This window comes from Balaenoptera physalus (assembly GCF_965194825.1).
Source record: "Balaenoptera physalus genome assembly, chromosome: 5".
NCBI classification, from domain to species: domain Eukaryota; kingdom Metazoa; phylum Chordata; class Mammalia; order Artiodactyla; family Balaenopteridae; genus Balaenoptera; species Balaenoptera physalus.
Genome location: NC_138884.1, coordinates 129,101,428 through 129,121,003, shown reverse-complemented (window position 1 = coordinate 129,121,003; position 19,576 = coordinate 129,101,428). Strand labels below are relative to the sequence as shown.

Genomic DNA, 19,576 nt, shown 5'->3' with positions numbered 1-19,576 from the left:
CTACACTGCATTGGCTTTATTCTCCGGTAGGCTTTCTTCGTGAGCTGGAAAAGTTTCTTCTTGGCAAGGTTATGTGGGTCTTAAATTTCTCATGTTTGAAAAGTACCTTCTTATCCATATCAGCCCTCTCAAAATTATTTGGCCTTGCTTGCATCACTTGCCTGCTCTGGGCCAGTCATTGTGTCCAGAAGAATAAGGTTGTCTCACTACTTTGTTGGGGCAGGTAACCCATAGTGTGATATGTTAGTGAGGGGGAGGGGGAGGGGAATTCCCAAAAGAAAGTGATGTGAGTGCATCCACAAGTTCCAGATATCTGCCATACCTAGTATTGACTTTCTCTCATTTTAATGTGAGTTATATGAGGAATTCTTAAGAGTAGGTATAATTTAATCGTAGCATTTATACAACTGTAATACCAAAATAAATGTATAAGTTAATTATGAATAAAATGATAAAACTCTAGCCAAATGCAAATTGACCACATTCATTAAATCATCCTTGTAGAGTGAATGTGGCCCTGATTGGGATGCAGGGGGGTCTGGTGAGGTCAGCTTGCCTTTGCTATAGTTGCCTTGTGATGATTCATTTCTCCCACTGGGTCTCTCATAACAATCATGAAACTTTTAGTCCTATAGCACAATACACCAGCTTTTGGTTTTTATTTGGCTTGAAAGCACATTTACATATTAAATCTACCTCTTTTATTTTCTCTTTATCCCAGAACCATTGGGTGGCAGTGTGATTGTAAATACAAATATAAACTTGACTGCTAAAATTGCAGGATAGTATTTGATTATAAGGTGGTCATCCCAGTAATTTAAAGTATACATCTTTTACTTTTTTTTTTGGTTTTAATTGTCATTAGTGTGAAAACGCAAAATTGAAGCATTTCCATAGAGAAACTACAGATCTTCAAAACATAATTGCTCTGGACTCTCAGGGCTTCTCATACCTCATATTCGGCCATGCCAATCTAGTCCAATCTTTCCCATCTCTAAGCTGCTAAACAAATCGGTTTACATATTTACAGCATAGATTTTGGTTATTAGGTTTTCTTTCAGATGCAAGTAAGTTTTCCTTTAAGGAACATTTTCCATACATGTGATTGTGCATGCATGGAAAATTACAAAACATGTCTCTTCCAACTCTTGGTCAAATTTGAATGTAAAACCATGTGAAGCAGTTCTGCATTTTATTTATATTTGGTCCCAGTAAGCTTCTCAGATGTTTTCATAGCTGGAGAAAACTTGGGAACATTAAATAACTTTAGACAGCATTTGTTTCTAATCCATGCCAGAAGCAAGGGAACTACTCACTGTAACATCAGAGTAGAGATTATTGGAGGAATCACTTGGAGGTGTCCCAGATAGCCCGTTTCATTTGATACACTGTTACAGTAGGTTAATCTTTTATTCTTCTAAACTGTTGCTTTTTTTTCCTTTTTTTTTAAATTGAAGTATAGTTGATTTACAATGTTGTGTTAGTTTCAGGTTTACAGCAAAGTGATTAATCTTTTTCATATTCTTTTCCATTATAGTAAACCGTTGCTTCTTAAAGGGGATGCTGTTTGGCATTTGGTAGTGATACTTTTTGTTGTTATGAGAAACTGTTCAGCGTATTGCAGGATGTTTAACATCCCTGGGCCCCAGACACTAAATGTCAGGAGCACCTGATTATTGTGACACACACTTCCAAATGCCCCCCAAAAGCTGGCACCACTACTTGGTTGGGAGCCACTGTTCTGAACTCTTTAAAATTTACTTCAATTTATGGTGGTTAAGGGCCCCAGATAGGACAGATTTAAGCTTCAACCCCAGAACTACCTCTTTCTTAAAAGTATGACCTTTAGGTACTTTAGGTACTTTATTTCTTTGCTTTCTCTGTAAAATGGGAATAATAGCATTTACTTCTAGGGTTCTTAAGAAATTTAAAGGAACTAATACATATTTCCTTATCTTTTATAGAGTGATTTTCAGTAGGTTACTATTTATTTTACCTTGAGAATCATCAGTACCTTAATTATAATTGCAAACTTTGAGAGTCATCCCCTTAGTCTGATAAGTGGGAGTTAGAACAACAGAACAGGGATTTAATAGACTTTGTGTCCTTCTCATTTTTTAGACGAATTTTTATTAATGGTTTAAACGGAACCTTTTGTGGATTGTGTAAGGTACTGGAAAGGGAATTGGAATGGGAGTCCAGACCTCCCGACTGTGTCCCAAGCTTTGTGACTGGCCCAGGTTAATAAATCTTGGCTTTAAAATGGGAGGTAGGAGGGGGTGAGAAATCAAGGCAGAGAAATTCATAAATGAGTTTAAAAATCTCTTTCAGCTCTAAGCATTCTCGATTCTCACCAGAGGAGCAGAGTATCAACTTCTTAGATTGAATAGTTTTCTTTAAGTATTTTCCAAGTATGAGTGGTGGATCTAGGTCAAATTTTACAAACAACACAGCTAGAACTGTGTAAAATAAGGATCCAAGAGCAGGAGAAATATCTAACATTATATTTTATGTGAGTTATTTTTATGTTTTTCCTACAGATAAAGCACATTTCCATATAAATTATCAACCATCCCATTTTAGACAGGAAACTAACACACTCTTTGTAATTCTGGTTTTAGTGGTTAATTCATATGAATGATGAAAAAAGCACTGGAGAGAAAGAGAAAGGGGTGAAGTTTTTTTTTTTTTTAATTTATTAATTTTTAATTTTTTTTTAATTAAAAAAAGAATTTTTATTATTGTTATATTTTAATCAGCCATCAATTTTATACACATCACTGTATACATATCAATCCCAATCGCCCAATTCAGCACACCACCATCCCCACCCCACCGCAGTTTTCCCCCATTGGTGTCCATACGTTTGTTCTCTACATCTGTGTCTGAACTTCTGCCCTGCAAACCGGTTCATCTGTACCATTTTTCTATGTTCCACATACATGCGTTAATATACGATATTTGTTTTTCTCTTTCTGACTTACTTCACTCTGTATGACAATCTCTAGATCCCTCCACGTCTCAACAAATGACTCAATTTCGTTCCTTTTTATGGCTGAGTAATACTCCATTGTATATATGTATCACATCTTCTTTATCTATTCGTCTGTCGATGGGCATTTAGGTTGCTTCCATGACCTGGCTATTGTAAATAGTGCTGCAATGAACATTGGGGTGCATGTGTCTTTTTGAATTACTGTTTTTCTCTGGGTATATGCCCAGTAGTGGGATTGCTGGGTCATATGGTAATTCTATTTTTAGTTTTTTAAGGAACCTCCATACTGTTCTCCATAGTGGCTGTATCAATTTACATTCCCACCAACAGTGCAAGAGGGTTCCCTTTTCTCCACACCCTCTCCAGCATTTGTTGTTTGTAGATTTTCTGATGATGCCCATTCTAACTGGTGTGAGGTGATACCTCATTGTAGTTTTGATTTGCATTTCTCTAATAATTAGTGATGTGGAGCATCTTTTCATGTGCTTCGTGGCCATCTGTATGTCTTCTTTGGAGAAATGTCTATTTAGGTCTTCTGCCCATTTTTGGATTGGGTTGTTTGTTTCTTTAATATTGAGCTGCATGAGCTGTTTATATATTTTGGAGATTAATCCTTTGTCCGTTGATTTGTTTGCAAATATTTTCTTCCATTCTGAGGGTTGTCTTTTCATCTTGTTTATGGTTTCCTTTGCTGTGCAAAAGCTTTGAAGTTTCATTAGGTCCCATTTGTTTATTTTTGTTTTTATTTCCATTACTCTGGGAGGTGGATCAAAAAAGATCTTGCTGTGACTTATGTCAAAGAGTGTTCTTCCTATGTTTTCCTCTAAGAGTTTTATAGTGTCTGGTCTTACATTTAGGTCTCGAATCCATTTGGAGTTTATTTTTGTGTATGGTGTTAGGGAGTATTCTAATTTCATTCTTTTACATGTAGCTGTCCAGTTTTCCCAGCACCACTTATTGAAGAGGCTGTCTTTTCTCCATTGTATATCTTTGCCTCCTTTGTCATAGATTAGTTGACCATAGGTGCGTGGGTTTATCTCTGGGCTTTCTATCCTGTTCCATTGATCTATGTTTCTGTTTTTGTGCCACTACTATATTGTCTTGATTACTGTAGCTTTGTAGTATAGTCTGAAGTCAGGGAGTCTGATTCCTCCAGCTCCGTTTTTTTCCCTCAAGACTGCTTTGGCTATTCGGGGTCTTTTGTGTCTCCATACAAATTTTAAGATGATTTGTTCTAGTTCCGTAAAAGATGCCATTGGTAATTTGATAGGGATTGCATTGAATCTGTAGATTGCTTTGGGTAGCATAGTCATTTTCACAATATTGATTCTTCCAATCCAAGAACATGGTATATCTCTCCATCTGTTGGTATCATCTTTAATTTCTTTCATCAGTGTCTTATAGTTTTCTGCATAAGTGTCTTTTGTCTCCATAGGTAGGTTTATTCCTAGATATTTTATTCTTTTTGTTGCAATGGTAAATGGGAGTGTTTCCATAATTTCTCTTTCAGATTTTTCATCATTAGTGTATAGGAATGCAAGAGATTTCCTTGGATTAATTTTGTATCCTGCAACTTTACCAAATTCATTGATTAGCTCCAGTAGTTTTCTGGTGGCAGTTTTAGGATTCTCTATGTATAGTATCATGTCGTCTGCAAACAGTGACAGTTTTACTTCTTCTTTTCCAATTTGTATTCCTTTTATTTCTTTTTCTTCTCTGATTGCTGTGGCTAAAACTTCCAAAACTATGTTGAATAGTAGTGGTGAGAGTGGGCAACCTTGTCTCGTTCCTGATCTTAGAGGAAATGCTTTCATTTTTTCACCATTGAGAATGATGTTTGCTGTGAGTTTGTTGTATATGGCCTTTATTATGTTGAGGTAGGTTCCCTCTGTGCCCACTTTCTGGAGAGTTTTTATCATAAATGGGTGTTGAATTTTGTCAAAAGCATTTTCTGCATCTACTGAGATGATCATATGGTTTTTATTCTTCAATTTGTTAATATGGTGTATCACATTGATTGATTTGCATATATTGAAGAATCCTTGCATCCCTGGGATAAATCCCACTTGATCGTTGTGTATGATCCTTTTAATGTGTCGTTGGATTCTGTTTGCTAGTATTTTGTTGAGGATTTTTGCATCTATATTCATCAGTGATATTGGTCTGTAATTTTCTTTTTTTGTAGTATCTTTGTCTGGTTTTGGTATCAGGGTGATGGTGGCCTCATAGAATGAGTTTGGGAGTGTTCCTTCCTCTGCAATTTTTTGGAAGAGTTTGAGAAGGATGGGTGTTAGCTCTTCTCTAAATGTTTGACAGAATTCACCTGTGAAGCCATCTGGTCCTGGACTTCTGTTTGTTGGAAGATTTTTAATCACAGTTTCAATTTCATTACTTGTGATTGGTCTGTTCATATTTTCTGTTTCTTCCTGGTTCAGTCTTGGAAGGTTATACCTTTCTAAGAATTTGTCCATTTCTTCCAGGTTGTCCATTTTATTGGCATAGAGTTGCTTGTAGTTAATTAATTAATTAATTTATTTATTTATTATATTTTTAAATTAATTAATTAATTAATTTATTTTTAGCTGTGTTGGGTCTTCGTTTCTGTGCGAGGGCTTTCTCTAGTTGTGGCAAGCGGGGACCACTCTTCATCGCAGTGCGTGGACCTCTCACTCTCGCGGCCTCTCTTGTTGCGGAGCACAGGCTCCAGAAGCGCAGGCTCAGTAGTTGTGGCTCAGGGGCCTAGTTGCTCCGTGGCATGTGGGATCTTCCCATACCAGGGCTCGAACCTGTGTCCCCTGCATTGGCAGGCAGATTCTCAACCACTGCGCCACCAGGGAAGCCTGGGGTGAAGTTTTAATAGGAGACCTAAAAAACATGATCATGCATTGTGTTTTGTGGGTCATTCAGGGCCTGCAAATTTTTCCTCTGTTTTGTTTGAGGCACTCTGCAAATCTCCCCAAATGTTACTGTTCCAGGGTAACCTCCTTGAGACCCAGGCATCAACCTACTTACAGAATTCCCCCAAGTAAGCCCCCTTGGGTAGGAATTAAAATGGATCAACTTTAATCCCCAGATCTCTTGTAGCAGAGTGTTGAAGCATTGTTTTATCAAGTATTAAAATCATTCTCCAGTTTAGAATTATGGTTATTATGAAATATTGCTATGGTTTTTATTTTAGATAATTAGTTGTATATCACATTTGTTGTCAAACAGTTTTATTATATCTGTGATATTTTGAAAAAATCGTCCCCCAAATTCTATAACTTATTTTTAAAAATTAAGTTCTGAGTAGTAATAGAAAGTGATTTTTCTCAACTACATGTTCAGCTCTTAATCTCTATGTGTTATTCAGAAAATTTGTCATATGTAAGTGTGGTTATTGGTCTAGGGAGTCTATGTTTTTTCAATTCTAATTTGAGAAAATACCAACATTAAAACACTTTTTTTTTGCACAAGTGTTTCTATAGAGAAATTAGTGCTTTTAAACTAGGAGCTTAAAAAGAAACAATGGCTAACATCTAGTTATTCTGTAGAAACCCATGAATAAATTCTTTTTATTTTTACAAAAAAATTAATTGCTTTTGAAAGTATATTGCAGTTAATGTTCGATTAACTTGGGAATTCCCTGGTGGCCCAGTGTTTAGAACTCAGTGCTTTCACTGCCAAGGACCCAGGTTCAATTTCCAGTCTAGGAACTAAGATCTTGCAATCCATGTGGCACGGCCAAAAAATAAAATGTTCAATTAACTTAAAAACAGTAACTATCACATATTAAACACTGTGTACCAGACTCTATGCTATCACTCTATAGGCATGATTTCCCTTAATTTTCTTAAGAAGCCTATGAGGGTTAATGCCGTTATCTCCATCTTATAGAGAGAGTAAATAATGCACCTGAGGTCTTATCTTAGAAGCAGCTCTGGAGTTGAAGCCTAAGTCTGTCCCACCTAGGGCCCTTACCCATCATTTTCTACTGAAGTTCAGTATCAATGTTAATGGAAGCAACGCAAAGACTCATAGATTTAATGTCATGAGGAATTTAACTCAGGAAGAGGCTAAAGTTTCTCCTAGGGCCTCTTAATGTGCAAGCACATTACTAAATGAGGTGCCTAGAGACTTTGCCCAAGTGGGTTTCATTTCCATATATTATTTTAGAGAATAAAAAGTAGGAACTCTCCAATAACATTTTAAAATAGAATGGCTGAAAGTTTAGGTACTGGACTGTTACAATTATATTTTTAGTATTAGAACACAAGTACCCTAAGTACAGTATATTTTCAAAGAATTTTTATCCTCTGATACATTATTTTAGGCAAGAGTACAAAGCACATTAAACTAGTTGCTCTACAAGTAGGTTTCATCTAATTATATTTTTAACTCATGAGAATTATTATGTTTACATCAGAATTTTTCACTGCTTCGTAAATTTTTCTTTTCCTTTTCCTTACTTTTCTAGATGCCAAGAAATATTCTATCTAGACAAGGTATTTTAATTATTTTTCCCTTTCAAGGCATCTGGAATAGTGAATATATATTTTAAGGTATTTGTCTTTTTAAGATTTGTTTTGTAAATGAGTGAACAGTTCAACTTTGGTAGAAATTAAAGTTATTGCTGCATGGAGCCCCTTTGGACACAGGCGTGTGTGTGTGTGTGTGTGTGTGTGTGTTTATCTCTTTCGCTAATCATATTTGAAATGTTATGTGAGAGCTTGCATCCCATATGCAATAAGTTTTGCATATCCTATTTAATACTTCTAGATAGTAGGCATTTGGAAGAAGCTGTGACTTGTTTAGATTAGTGGAAAATTTCTAGAACACAAACTATAAACCGTAGTTTTTCTTCCTGTGATAGGTAATAATATTGAGTGAAAATGAGAAATTGCAAAAGGGGAAAAGTTTCATTCTTAACAGTATGTGTCATCATACAGTGACCTTCCATTTCTTTCAATGAATATCACTAATTAATTTGTAAAAATTTTGTAAAGTATGAGATGAAGTGTAGCTGATATACAAAAACTTAAACCTATTTAAATATCCATTAAAAAGATATTATTAGCTTGGTACCATTAAATTTAATCATTAACTTAATTGAATCTATCATTTTAAGAATGATACACTTTTCATCTTCTTTAATAATAGGAGCACACAGGGTGTGTGGTATGAAATATGTAGCACTTTATTTCTGCCATGTGTGTAATTTTGATGAGATAAACTCTTTGTTATAACCGTTATAAAAAATGACAATTCACCTTCCAGGCTTTCTACCCCACAGAATTCCTTCGATGTTTTTTTATCATTCACGAATGAATTTATTCATTCCATTCCTCTGTGTATTACTAAAGACCCCAAATGTCTGACAGTGGAAGTGTCAAGCTCAGCCTTTTCCTGCAGCAGCTGCTAGAACCTGGCCGCCGGGCCTTTTGCATTTAGTTTTGTAGGGGTGATCCACGCACATTGAAGCACTGTCTTGAAGAATGCAGTGCTGTTAGTGCTATAAAGAAGCCTCGTGAAATCAAAATATGTTAAATGTTATTCCTCATGACACTGATTTTTATATTAAATCATCATTGCATGGACACTTTGAGCTGCAAGAGTCTTCAGTAAAGTAGAATATTAAGACAGTAAACTTCTGATTGGATTCATTGTTTTAAAAGACTTGAGATTTAAAATCCAAGTCACATTTATGGTAAACTCATGACAAGTTTTTATCTTGGCTTTATTTCCTGGTGTCTAATTAATACCAATCTTTTGGGTTCTTTACTTGCTCAGTGTGGGAAAGGGTTCCTTAGTGAGCCCTGAGCAGCATCTGTGGTACCTACAAGTTTGAAACCACAGATGGTATTCACATTCATGTTACCTGAGAGGACTAACTCCCAACATTGATTTTGGTACCCTCCAGGGTTTCTCTAGTTATTTTAAGACATATTGTAAAAGTTTAAAAACAAAACTAAATTGAATTTACCCATTTTAAAAAGATATATAATACAACTCATTTATGAGGTAAGAAATTTTTTGTGTAATAAAATATGGAAGGAAATAACTGACTGGAGGATAATAAAACAGATTTTGGTGAGGAGAGAAGGAATGATTTGGATGGGCTGTTAAACATCAGGATCTTGTCATCGATTATAAATTCTCGGCATTAATTTTTATTGTATTTCCCTTGGCCGTGGCTTTATTTCAAGGGTCCAGGGCCTATTGTTTTTCATTAACAGCCTTGTAAAAGTTAAATCAACTCAAAGACTTCAAGAGGGCCGCTCTGCTTGTGATTGCAAGACGGTTAACAAGGACTTGCTTATACATGAAAGCAGAGTCTCTAAGTTATTAGCGCTTGGAGCAGAGGGTAAAATACCTTTGTGGAACTTGCATACATTTCATTCTTTCTGCTCAAATGGCTAGGATGTAACTTATGGAGAGTTATGATGTAACTCTTCTATTTAGGGGGAAAACTTAGTGGGATTCTTTAATAAGTGACAATCTGCAGTATCTGCTTTGGACAAGGACTTTGAATGCTCAGGATGCACGTAGCCAGCCTATTTCCAAACGCTATTAGACCCACTCGGCCTGTGGACCCATACCACCTGGAACACGACCTCTTTCCCCCTCACTTTCTCTGATTCTCTTGTCTGAACTTTATGAGGAAATGAACAGCCATTGCTCTTTACCCCAGCCCTATGTCTCCATTGGAATGAATACTAAGGGTCTAGGAGATAGCAACATCTTAAAAATATGGAAGAGATTTTGAAATGCTTCCACATGCATTTTCTTTTTCTTTTTTTAAAATTTTATTTATTTATCTATTTATTTATTTTTGGCTGTGTTGGGTCTTCGTTGCTGCTTGTGGGCTTTTCTCTAGTTGCATCGAGCAGGGGCTACTCTTCGTTGCAGTGTGCGGGCTTCCCACTGCGGTGGCTTCTCTTGTTGCAGAGCACAGGCTCTAGGCATGTGGGCTTCGGTAGTTGTGGCGCACGGGCTCAGTAGTTGTGGCTTGCGGGCTCTAGAGCGCAGGCTCAGTAGTTGTGGCGCACGTGCTTAGTTGCTCCGCGGCATGTGGGATCTTCCTGGACCAGGGCTCGAACCCATGTCCCCTGCGTTGGCAGGCGGACTCTTAACCACTGCACCACCAGGGAAGCCCCACGTGCATTTTATAACTTGTCTCAAACATCAGCCCTGTGTGGTGAGTGAAGCAGTAAGAAGTCTTTCCCCTGTTTGAAAATGGAGAAGCTGAGGGGCAAAAGGAGATGACAGGAGTTGACCAAACTAATAATCATCACCTACTGGCCTACTGATAATGTAAGAAGTTGTGGGAGTCTTCATGACCTGTTCATACAGCTGACCATTTTTATAATGAAGGACTTGTACTCTGGAGAAAACGACCTCCAGAGAAGTTGTGATTGGTTCAGCCTCACATCTGTGTATTCTTATAGTTGGAACTAGAGTTGTTTCCTGATGGCCAGTTTGGTATTCTTGACTTTATACTCTGCTGAAGACAGTCAGCACCTTGCACTTCATGAAGAAGGTAGAACAGGCAGTATTTCCCCTATTATGTAGAGGATGAAATTGAAACTCAGAAGAAGAAAATTGTTTGCCACTGGTCACAAATCCCATTGGCAGCAAATGCTAGAATAATGATTGGAATTTTGGATTTATGGCTGAAAAACACAACTTCTCAGGGTGCTTTGTAAGTCCCAAGAATTTTTAGCAATTAGTCAACCTCCCTTTTATAAGTAGATTGCAGTTTGTTTTTTCTCTATTAAATATATGATATGGTTTGGACAGTAAAATGAAAAGGCTTGATTTAAGGAAGAATTTTATGCCACAAATGATTAATCCAAGAGCTTTCAAAAGGTTCAGTTATCATACACAGGATCACAATGTGGTACACAGGATCCTTCGTGCTCTTTCGATGATAAAATTAGTATTAGTGGTTTGATAGCCTGGAGCTCATTAGTATGCTCCATAGAACCTACCTTTTCTTTGTTGTCTATCTGCCAATAATTTCAGTTGGGAAAAACAGAACATCGAACGACTAGTGTGGCCAGCTAAAATACAGGACACCCCGTAAAATTTGAATTTTAGATTCTACTTATATTAAAAAATTATTCATTGTTTATCTGAAACTCAGTTTTAACTGGGTATCCAGTATTTTTATTTGCTAAATCTAGCAGCCCTGAGAATTACTCTTCTCTTGAACACATTTATTATACATTCTTTTCAGTGCATCATTTTAGGTTTATAAACCATGGCCTGTTTTCAGAGAAACATAGGCATGGGATTCAGTTAGATTTTTTCCAGGACACAATCCTTAAGAACATTTGTTCTCTGAGTCCCTTGAGGCAGTGTTTTTACCTCAGTGGTTTAGTGTGCCGTCCTTTTACGATCTGGATGGAAAGAATTAAGTTAGACAATGTGTATTATAAGTGATTTTATTCTCTCTATGCCTTGTGTGTTTAAATTTGATTTTTGACTCTTTCAGATGCAGCTAGACGTTATGAAGTGTCTTCATGACAAACATTGATGTTCTGGGAACTTCTATAGTCTTACAGGCTCTAAGACTTGGAATAGGAGACCTAGATTTGATTCCTGATTTTGCTGCCAGCTAGCAGAATGTGTTTGGTTCAGCCATTTAATTTAGCTGCATAATTGAGAAAGTAGGATTGTTAGTGCCTGCCTCACCAGGTTTAAATAAAATGGTGCTTTTTTTCCTTCCAGTATCACTAATGTAAATACTTTTCAAAATATCATAGACTCAAGGAAGAGAAAGAAGGGAAAATAGAGATCCTGTCTCAGGCCATAGAAGTGATTTGCTCCAGTCAGAGCTACCAGCCAAGTTTCTTGAATCTCATCTGGCATATTTACCCTCGTATTTGACATGTTCATCCTTCCATCTTTCTTCATTCACATGCAGTTACGTATAACTTCATATGACAGCAAATTCAGTACGTGTATAAATTAACTTCTGGACACAATATAAGCTTCAGTTTAGGGAGGAGAGGTCTGGGCTTGCTCACTCCTGTATCCCTGGTGCCCAGCCTAGTTAGTGCCTGACACTCTCAAGGACCTTCATGAAAATAATCCATTCTAGAGAAAAAAAGACACTTAAAAGTGAATCCAGTTAAAACCGAAGAATATCAGTGAAAAGGTTTTGATTGGAACTTTATCTTGAAAAATGGAACCACAGGTTATGAAAGTAAATTTACCTTATTTTGGACTTAGTAAAATTTAGATTATAATAAAAACTCCAAGCTGATTTGTAAAATACACAATTTTCTGGCAAGACTATGCCATAAACCAATATCTTTACTTCTTATTTGACGTTTGCAGCAGGATCCTAAAGAGAGTCTTTTTCCCCAAATATAGGTTTGAAAAATTAATATTTGAAGATGTCATCAGTTTTTCCAGCAGCCCTTCTTAGTCTAGAATGCAGTTATTTGAATAGAATTCTCTTTTCAGGTATTTGTTATGTCATGATCCTTGCTGTTTTTTTATTCTTTGATTGTTAGCTGTTTTTTTATTGAGCTTAACCCTTAATTATCAGTGGCTTTATGTAATATTAGAATAGTTCTCCAACATCACTTTGGTTTACTTCTAGAAATTCTGTATCTTACATAAGAGTTTAAATTTCAGTCTGCAGGTGATTTGTATTTGCAGAGATTGAAGTATTAAAAAACAATCAACAGGAGATGATAGATATTAGTCTTAGGAAGGACGGCCCACTTCATACAGCCACATAGTTCATGCACTGCAAAACGTCAAGGGAAGCCTGAAGGGAGAGAGGTGTGAGAGATGATGTAACTTTATTTACGGTTGGTTTATAAGTGATTGTTTTGATGTTATGACAACATATGTTTTCCATACACAGGGATATATCTACAGGGACTCAGATAATCAATAAGGTGGTCATGAGAAAACCCTTTCCCCCATGACTGGTGATTAATAAAAATTGTTGATTGAATCACTGAATATACCAGGTCTACTGTTCCTGTGTCATTTAATACTGAGTTCATCTCTCCAAGAGAATATCTAGAGATGAAACACTTGTGAGACTATTAAATATAATAATACAAAACACCTAACAAAGAATTTTTGGACACTGGCTCTGTTTAAGACATATATTAGGCCCTACAGGATATATGAGGGTAAATTAGCCATGGTCAGTTATGAGGCTTACATCCAAGGGGTGATGAACAGTGTTGATTTTCTGTAACAAATACATCAGCATTCACATTTTCAAAAGACTGTTGTCCCTTTTAATGCAGGTAATTTAGGAGTCTTCATTTTATTTATTCATTCACTTCACTCAAATATTTATCAAGGACTTAGTATGTGACAGGCGTTTTCTAAGTACAGGAATGCAGTCGTGAAGAAGACAGACAAGTATGAAGTTTATATCTCATCGGAGGAGGCAATAAGCCAACAGATGAATAAAGCAGAAGAATAGATGATAGTAAGAATTCAGATAGCGTGGGGGGAGAACGTAATGTGTCGGCGCCACCTGAGGTGCAGTGATCAGGGAAGACCTGTCTGCACAGGAGATGAGGAAGCTGTGATCAGCCAGGTGCAGGTGAGGAGAGCTTTCCAGACTGGGAGCAGTCTGACGTGCTTAAGGAGCGTCAGGGAGGCATGGGTGAGAGGGACTATGGTAAGGGATTGAAAGAGTTTGAGTTTTATTCTCAATTCAGTGAGAAGCCAAGTAGGGTAGTTAAGATGTTAAGGTTTACTTTGTTCGAAGATTACTCTGGCTACTGTGTGGAGAATGGATTGAAGGGAGGCTAGTATAATATCAGAGAGACCAGTTAAGGGGCTGTGGCCACAGTCCGAGGTGAGAGATGGTGGGGTTTGGACCAGGGAAGTGGTACAGGAGATAGAAATGAGCAGATTGGACTATAGGGTTTTAGAAGTCAAGGTGACAGGACTTGGCTGCTGGATTAGAGGAGAGAGTTGAAGGAAACAGAAATCCAGAGTAATTCCTACATGTTTGGTTGAGTAACTAAGGAGATGATGGTGCTACTTACTAATATGAAGAAACCTGGCAGGGAGTGAGGCTGGAGCAAGATGAAGGGTGGGGCATTAGGAATTCTGATTTCACCATGTTAAGGTGTCTGTTTAGATGTTCACATGGAGCTGTCAAGTAGGTGGTTGCATTAAAAAGTTGATCACCATTTTCCAATGAGAAGGTAAGAAATAAGATGAGGCTGTGTTTCAGGTTTGTAACTGAAATAGTTAAAATGCCTCTTTTTATATTGATTTGAGAATTTAAGTTGCATGTACATATTTTTAAATCACATGATATGTTAATTTAAATGTATCGCTTTTTTCCTGTCTTACATTTTACAAGACAGTTTATTGAAATGCTTCCTGTACATTTTTCACATGCATGTCTGACATCAGTGTCTTTGGCACTACTACTGTGATTTTGGAGGTTATGTAAGCATTTCCCAAGGTATGTTCCCCTCATTTCTATCGAAGTTTTTGAGATACAGCATTATTTTAATATCAGTGTATGTTCTCATCACTGGAAATTTTGTCTCAAGCCATGGCATGCATTTATAAAACATTAGGCAATTATATTTTAAAAGACTCTGTGCTAGAGGTATACACCCGAGATCTGTACAATATACTTACTGCATTGCTTTTTAAAAAACTTTTGTTTATTATTATTATTATTATTATTTTGGCCGTGGTGCATGGCATGCAGGATCTTAGTTCCCTGACCAGGGATCAAACCCGTGCCCCCGGCAGTGGGGACGCAGAGTCTTGACCACTGGACCACCAGGGAAGTCCCTACATAGGTTTTTAAAGAGAGCTTTAAAATTTATAACTATATCTAACACTTGGAATTATGAGGTAATCCTGATAATATCTGTGTTATCTTTTTTTGACCCATTTCATTCTAGACCGGTGCCATTTCAGGGTAATATATATTTACCAAACAATAGAGTGTTGTCCAAACTAAAATAATTAAGGGAACATTCTATAAGTGAAAGACTTAGTAGAGACTCTGAAAAAAGGCTAACTCTCCTTTCCCCCTTCTGGATCTTCTTTTTTCACTTAATAAATTGTGGTGATTATTCATATCAGTATCCATGACCATTTTAAAATCTTTGTCTAGTGTTACATTTATAAATGTGCCATGATGTGTCTTCCAGGCTTCTGTTTGTGGTATTAGGTTTCTTCTTATCTTTGCTGTAACAAACAGTACCACAGTAAATAAATACCCTGGTACTTCCTTTGCCACATGTGTAAAATCTGTGCAACAAAGGATAAATGCATTTTAAAACTTGTTAGATATTGCCTACTTGCCCTCTGAAGAGGTGTCATCAATTTCTACTGCATCCGAAAGGATGAGAGAGTGTCTGTATCCCTACACTCTCCAAAATAGTACACTGTCAGACATTTTTATCCTGGCCCTTTGGTGAAAATAATCAGTAAGTCATTGTAGAGTGGAGATTGCATTGCTCTTATAGGCCAGTTCTTTTAAATATCCTCAATGGTAGCAAGTTTTTGTCTTTTGAAAGTAAATTTGAGTTTTGGAAAAAGTCAAGTCTAATGCATAAGATATATATGAAGTTAGCCATTACTCTAGGTTTTTTGCGGTTTTATTTGCTTGTTTTGAGAGGAAGGCTCAGTGAAAAAGAAGATCTAACTTTCAGATAAAACTAATATTCTTATATGGCTTATGAAATTTTTTAGAAGTTAGTTTCAAAAGAAGAGTTCCAAAAATGTCTAAAGTAATGGCACCATCAATTGGCATAAGATTACAGCTGTCCAAGAGGAATTATTTGAATTGAACAACAATCATTTGGATATATATGATCCGGTATATTTGTTTAAAAAAATCACCCACTGTGAAGGCTTTATCTCAGACAGGTTTCTTCATGGGATGGCACATTAACAACATAAATAATTTAAGTTTTCTCAGACTGAATTTTTTATACTAGTTATGCTTACTTTTTTGTTTTCCTCCTTTATATAAGGAATAGATAATCTAGAAGAAGAGATCATTTTTACCATTATCTGAACAAACATTATCAGGATGATATTAATGGAAATCTACAATCTTTTTACTACATACCAGATCAAATTGTTTATATTTTTCATTTCCCTTTCTAAATCTAATGTATATATAGCAATATAGATAACAATTATCTAAAATTAAGCATATTAGCTAGCCAAATTCAGATAAATTTTTAAAAATATTTAACTTCAGAACAAGTTGTGTGTTTTAAATAGCAAATTAATTTCCGTATCTATGTTTTCCTAAGACTATTGTTAAATTTAGTGTCTTTTACTTTAATACAAATTGATTTTGAGAGGAGCAGACTTGACACTTGATGTATGGTAAATCAGACATCTGAAAATACATGTGTATAGGAGTCAGGCTTTATCAAAGTGTTCATTGAAGCACCTGTCCTCTACAGATTTTCAGAATAAAACTGTCTTAAATAAACCATCTTGTTTTTATTTTCTGTGACAGATCGAACCATTACTGCCTCAGTTTACCATGAGAGGATTTTTAGAAGCTTTCAGGGGTAGCAATATTTAAGGAGGGGTGTTCTTAAGTTTTTTTTTTTTTTTTTAAGATTTATTGATTGATTGATTGATTGATTGCTATGTTGGGTCTTCGTTTCTGTGCTAGGGCTTTCTCTAGTTGCGGCAAGCGGAGGCCACTCTTCATCGCGGTGCGCGGGCCTCTCACTGTCGTGGCCTCTCTTTGCGGGGCACAGGCTCCAGACACGCAGGCTCAGTAGTTGTGGCTCACGGGCCTAGTTGCTCCGCGGCATGTGGGATCTTCCCGGACCAGGGCTCGAACCCATGTCCCCTGCATTGGCAGGCAGATTCTCAACCACTGCGCCACCAGGGAAGCCCCTTTCTTAAGTATTTACTGTGTCTACATGTTCTTTTCTGCAGAGAAATGGTCAATGCATGGTTTGCTGAGAGAGTTCACACCATCCCTGTGTGCAAGGAAGGCATCAGAGGCCACGTGGAATCTTGCTCTTGCCCCTCGCAGCAGAGCCCCCGTGCAGAGAGCAGTGTCCCTGGAACACCAACCAGGAAAATCTCTGCCTCCGAATTTGATCGACCTCTTAGACCCATCGTTGTCAAGGATTCCGAGGGAACTGTGAGCTTCCTCTCTGACTCAGAAAAGAAGGAGCAGATGCCTCTAACCCCCCCACGGTTTGATAATGACGAAGGGGACCAGTGCTCGAGACTCTTGGAATTAGTGAAAGATATTTCTAGCCACTTGGATGTCACAGCCTTATGTCACAAAATTTTCTTGCATATCCATGGCCTCATCTCCGCTGACCGCTATTCCCTGTTCCTCGTCTGTGAGGACAGCGCCAACGACAAGTTTCTTATTAGCCGCCTCTTTGACGTTGCAGAAGGTTCAACACTGGAAGAAGCTTCAAATAACTGTATCCGCTTAGAGTGGAATAAAGGCATCGTGGGACACGTGGCAGCTCTTGGTGAGCCCTTGAACATCAAAGATGCATATGAGGTAAATAAGAAACTGTCGGAACAGAGGCGGGGTGGGGGGTGGAACATGGGTGGGGCATTGGACAACTACTGTGAATCGTGGGGATATTTGACACTGAGATGTAATAATGTGTGTACTTATTTAAAATGGGAATATATGGCAAGAACTTTCCCATCTTTTAAATGTCAGAGTTTCTTTGCTAATGTCTGGGTCAAGGATAGAGGCCCGAGAGAAGTCTTGTCCTGTTTTTCTCCTTAATGATAATTTAACATAGGTCATCTCATAGTTGTATTCTTTCATCTTTTTACCTGATCACTATACATATCCCCTATCTATGTTATCTCCACGTGAACTTCTGGGGATTTACTAAGATTCTAAAATGATAGGTCCAAAAACCATCAGAAAACCAAACCCATAGTCTTTTTAAATTCATTCATTCAGTTAATCATATTCATTCATTTGAACTCCCATTGACAGCAAAGTCTGATTTTCTTTCTTTCCACTCTTTCATTTGTTTTATTAAACAAATAAATTTATGGATAGCTTCAAAAAATGGAAATTTTTGCCCTATAGTATTTCGATGGAAAGATTTGATATTTCTTCCACTTTTAATTCAGTTATGGACTTAAAGATTACACTATATGATTCTTGAAATTTCCCATTTAAAATTAATCTTTTATTACTAGAATTAGAGGTTTTAAACAAAGCATCTTAATTGAATGACACTTAGTATGTTTATGAATTATGTTCTAGCTACTTATCACGTGGTACACTATGAAGGTTCCATAGTAATACTAGCTTGAGGCTCCTCTGTGTAATTTGAGGGGTCATAGATGTTTTAGTCACCCCTGTATTCCTGATGCCTAAGACAGTGCCTGGAACATAGATATAAGTCTTAATAAATAGTGATTGGGAGAAAATTATAGTAGGTGAGATAAATAAGTAGAATGGAAAGCAGGTCATAATAGATCCGGGGAAAATGTGTTAGGTTCAGGGAAGCAGGAGATCACATATAATTGGGGAGATGGAGAGAGGTTTCTTTGAGGAAGCAGTGATTGATGTGGACCCTGGAAGATGGGAGAGATTGGAGTAGATTGAGTTGTGTGCATAGTGAGATCCAGATGTAAAGAAGTTTGCAGAAGAGACAGGAAGTTGGACCCTGTGGTGCTCGTATGGAACTGTGTGGGTGACAGTCAGTATAGACGCTGAGGAGCTACTGGAGATTACTGGGGTCTTGAGTGCCAAGCTGAGGAGTATGTGTTTGATTCAGAGCTATGAGGAATAACTGAAGATGGCTTGAAAGGGGAACTGGCATGATTCCGACTGTGATTTAGAAAGATGAATAATATGTTGGTCATAAAATGAATTGGAGGGGAAAATGCTGGAAACTGGGAGGATAGGTTATTTTAATAGTCTGAGGAAGTAAGGAGCTGAACCAGGGCACTGGCCTTCAGGACCAAAAGGAGGGAATGGATTAAAGATGAAGAAGCGGAATCTGCTAGACTTGGCAGCTAATAGGAGATGGAAGTGAGGAGAAAAGAGAAGTTGGAGAAGACTCAGGTCTTGAAGTTGGTTGAATAAATAATGGTAACTGGTGGGGAATACTGAGGGCAGGGATCTGGGGAGAGATGTGATAGTTCGGATAGGTTAAATCCTGAGATAGGTTTCAGAATCCACTGTATACCAGCAGTCTTTTCCATTTTGATTCTTCACGGAGCTATCTCCATGACCTCTTTGAGCTCTGTGAGTAACATCACACCATGGCAGACTCCAAGAGGGGTATTAAGGACACAGCTGCAGAATCGCTGCCAAGTTTGCAGAATTCCCTTCCTGTCTTAGGTGACAGCTGGGTTTCCGCTTTTCAGTGGCACTATAGTCCCAAGTACAGTGGGACCATAAATATGCTTCAGCTTTGCTGAGACAGCCTTCATTTGTCTGCATGGTCCTAAGTTTCTCCGGCCCTGAGGATTTCTTCATTTATATACAATTTATTTAATCTGTTTACCATCTTTAGAGTTTTGATGGTATAATTTTTGTCTTGCAGTTAGTAATAACTTAATTCTTGTACTGCCATCTGAAATAGGCCCAGTGTCCTTGATTTG

At 37.4% G+C, this 19,576-nt stretch overlaps 1 protein-coding gene across 5 annotated transcripts in view; it reads left to right on the top strand.

Moving 5' to 3' along the window:
• PDE5A (phosphodiesterase 5A) overlaps positions 1-19,576 on the top strand; it is a 163,167-nt gene that overhangs the window by 24,611 nt on the left and 118,980 nt on the right. For all 5 annotated transcript variants that reach the window (XM_082462811.1, XM_082462815.1, XM_082462813.1 and 2 more), the window contains exon 2: positions 16,907-17,495. In XM_082462811.1, coding sequence (XP_082318937.1) covers positions 16,907-17,495 — 589 coding nt within the window. The remainder of the gene's footprint in view (positions 1-16,906; positions 17,496-19,576) is intronic.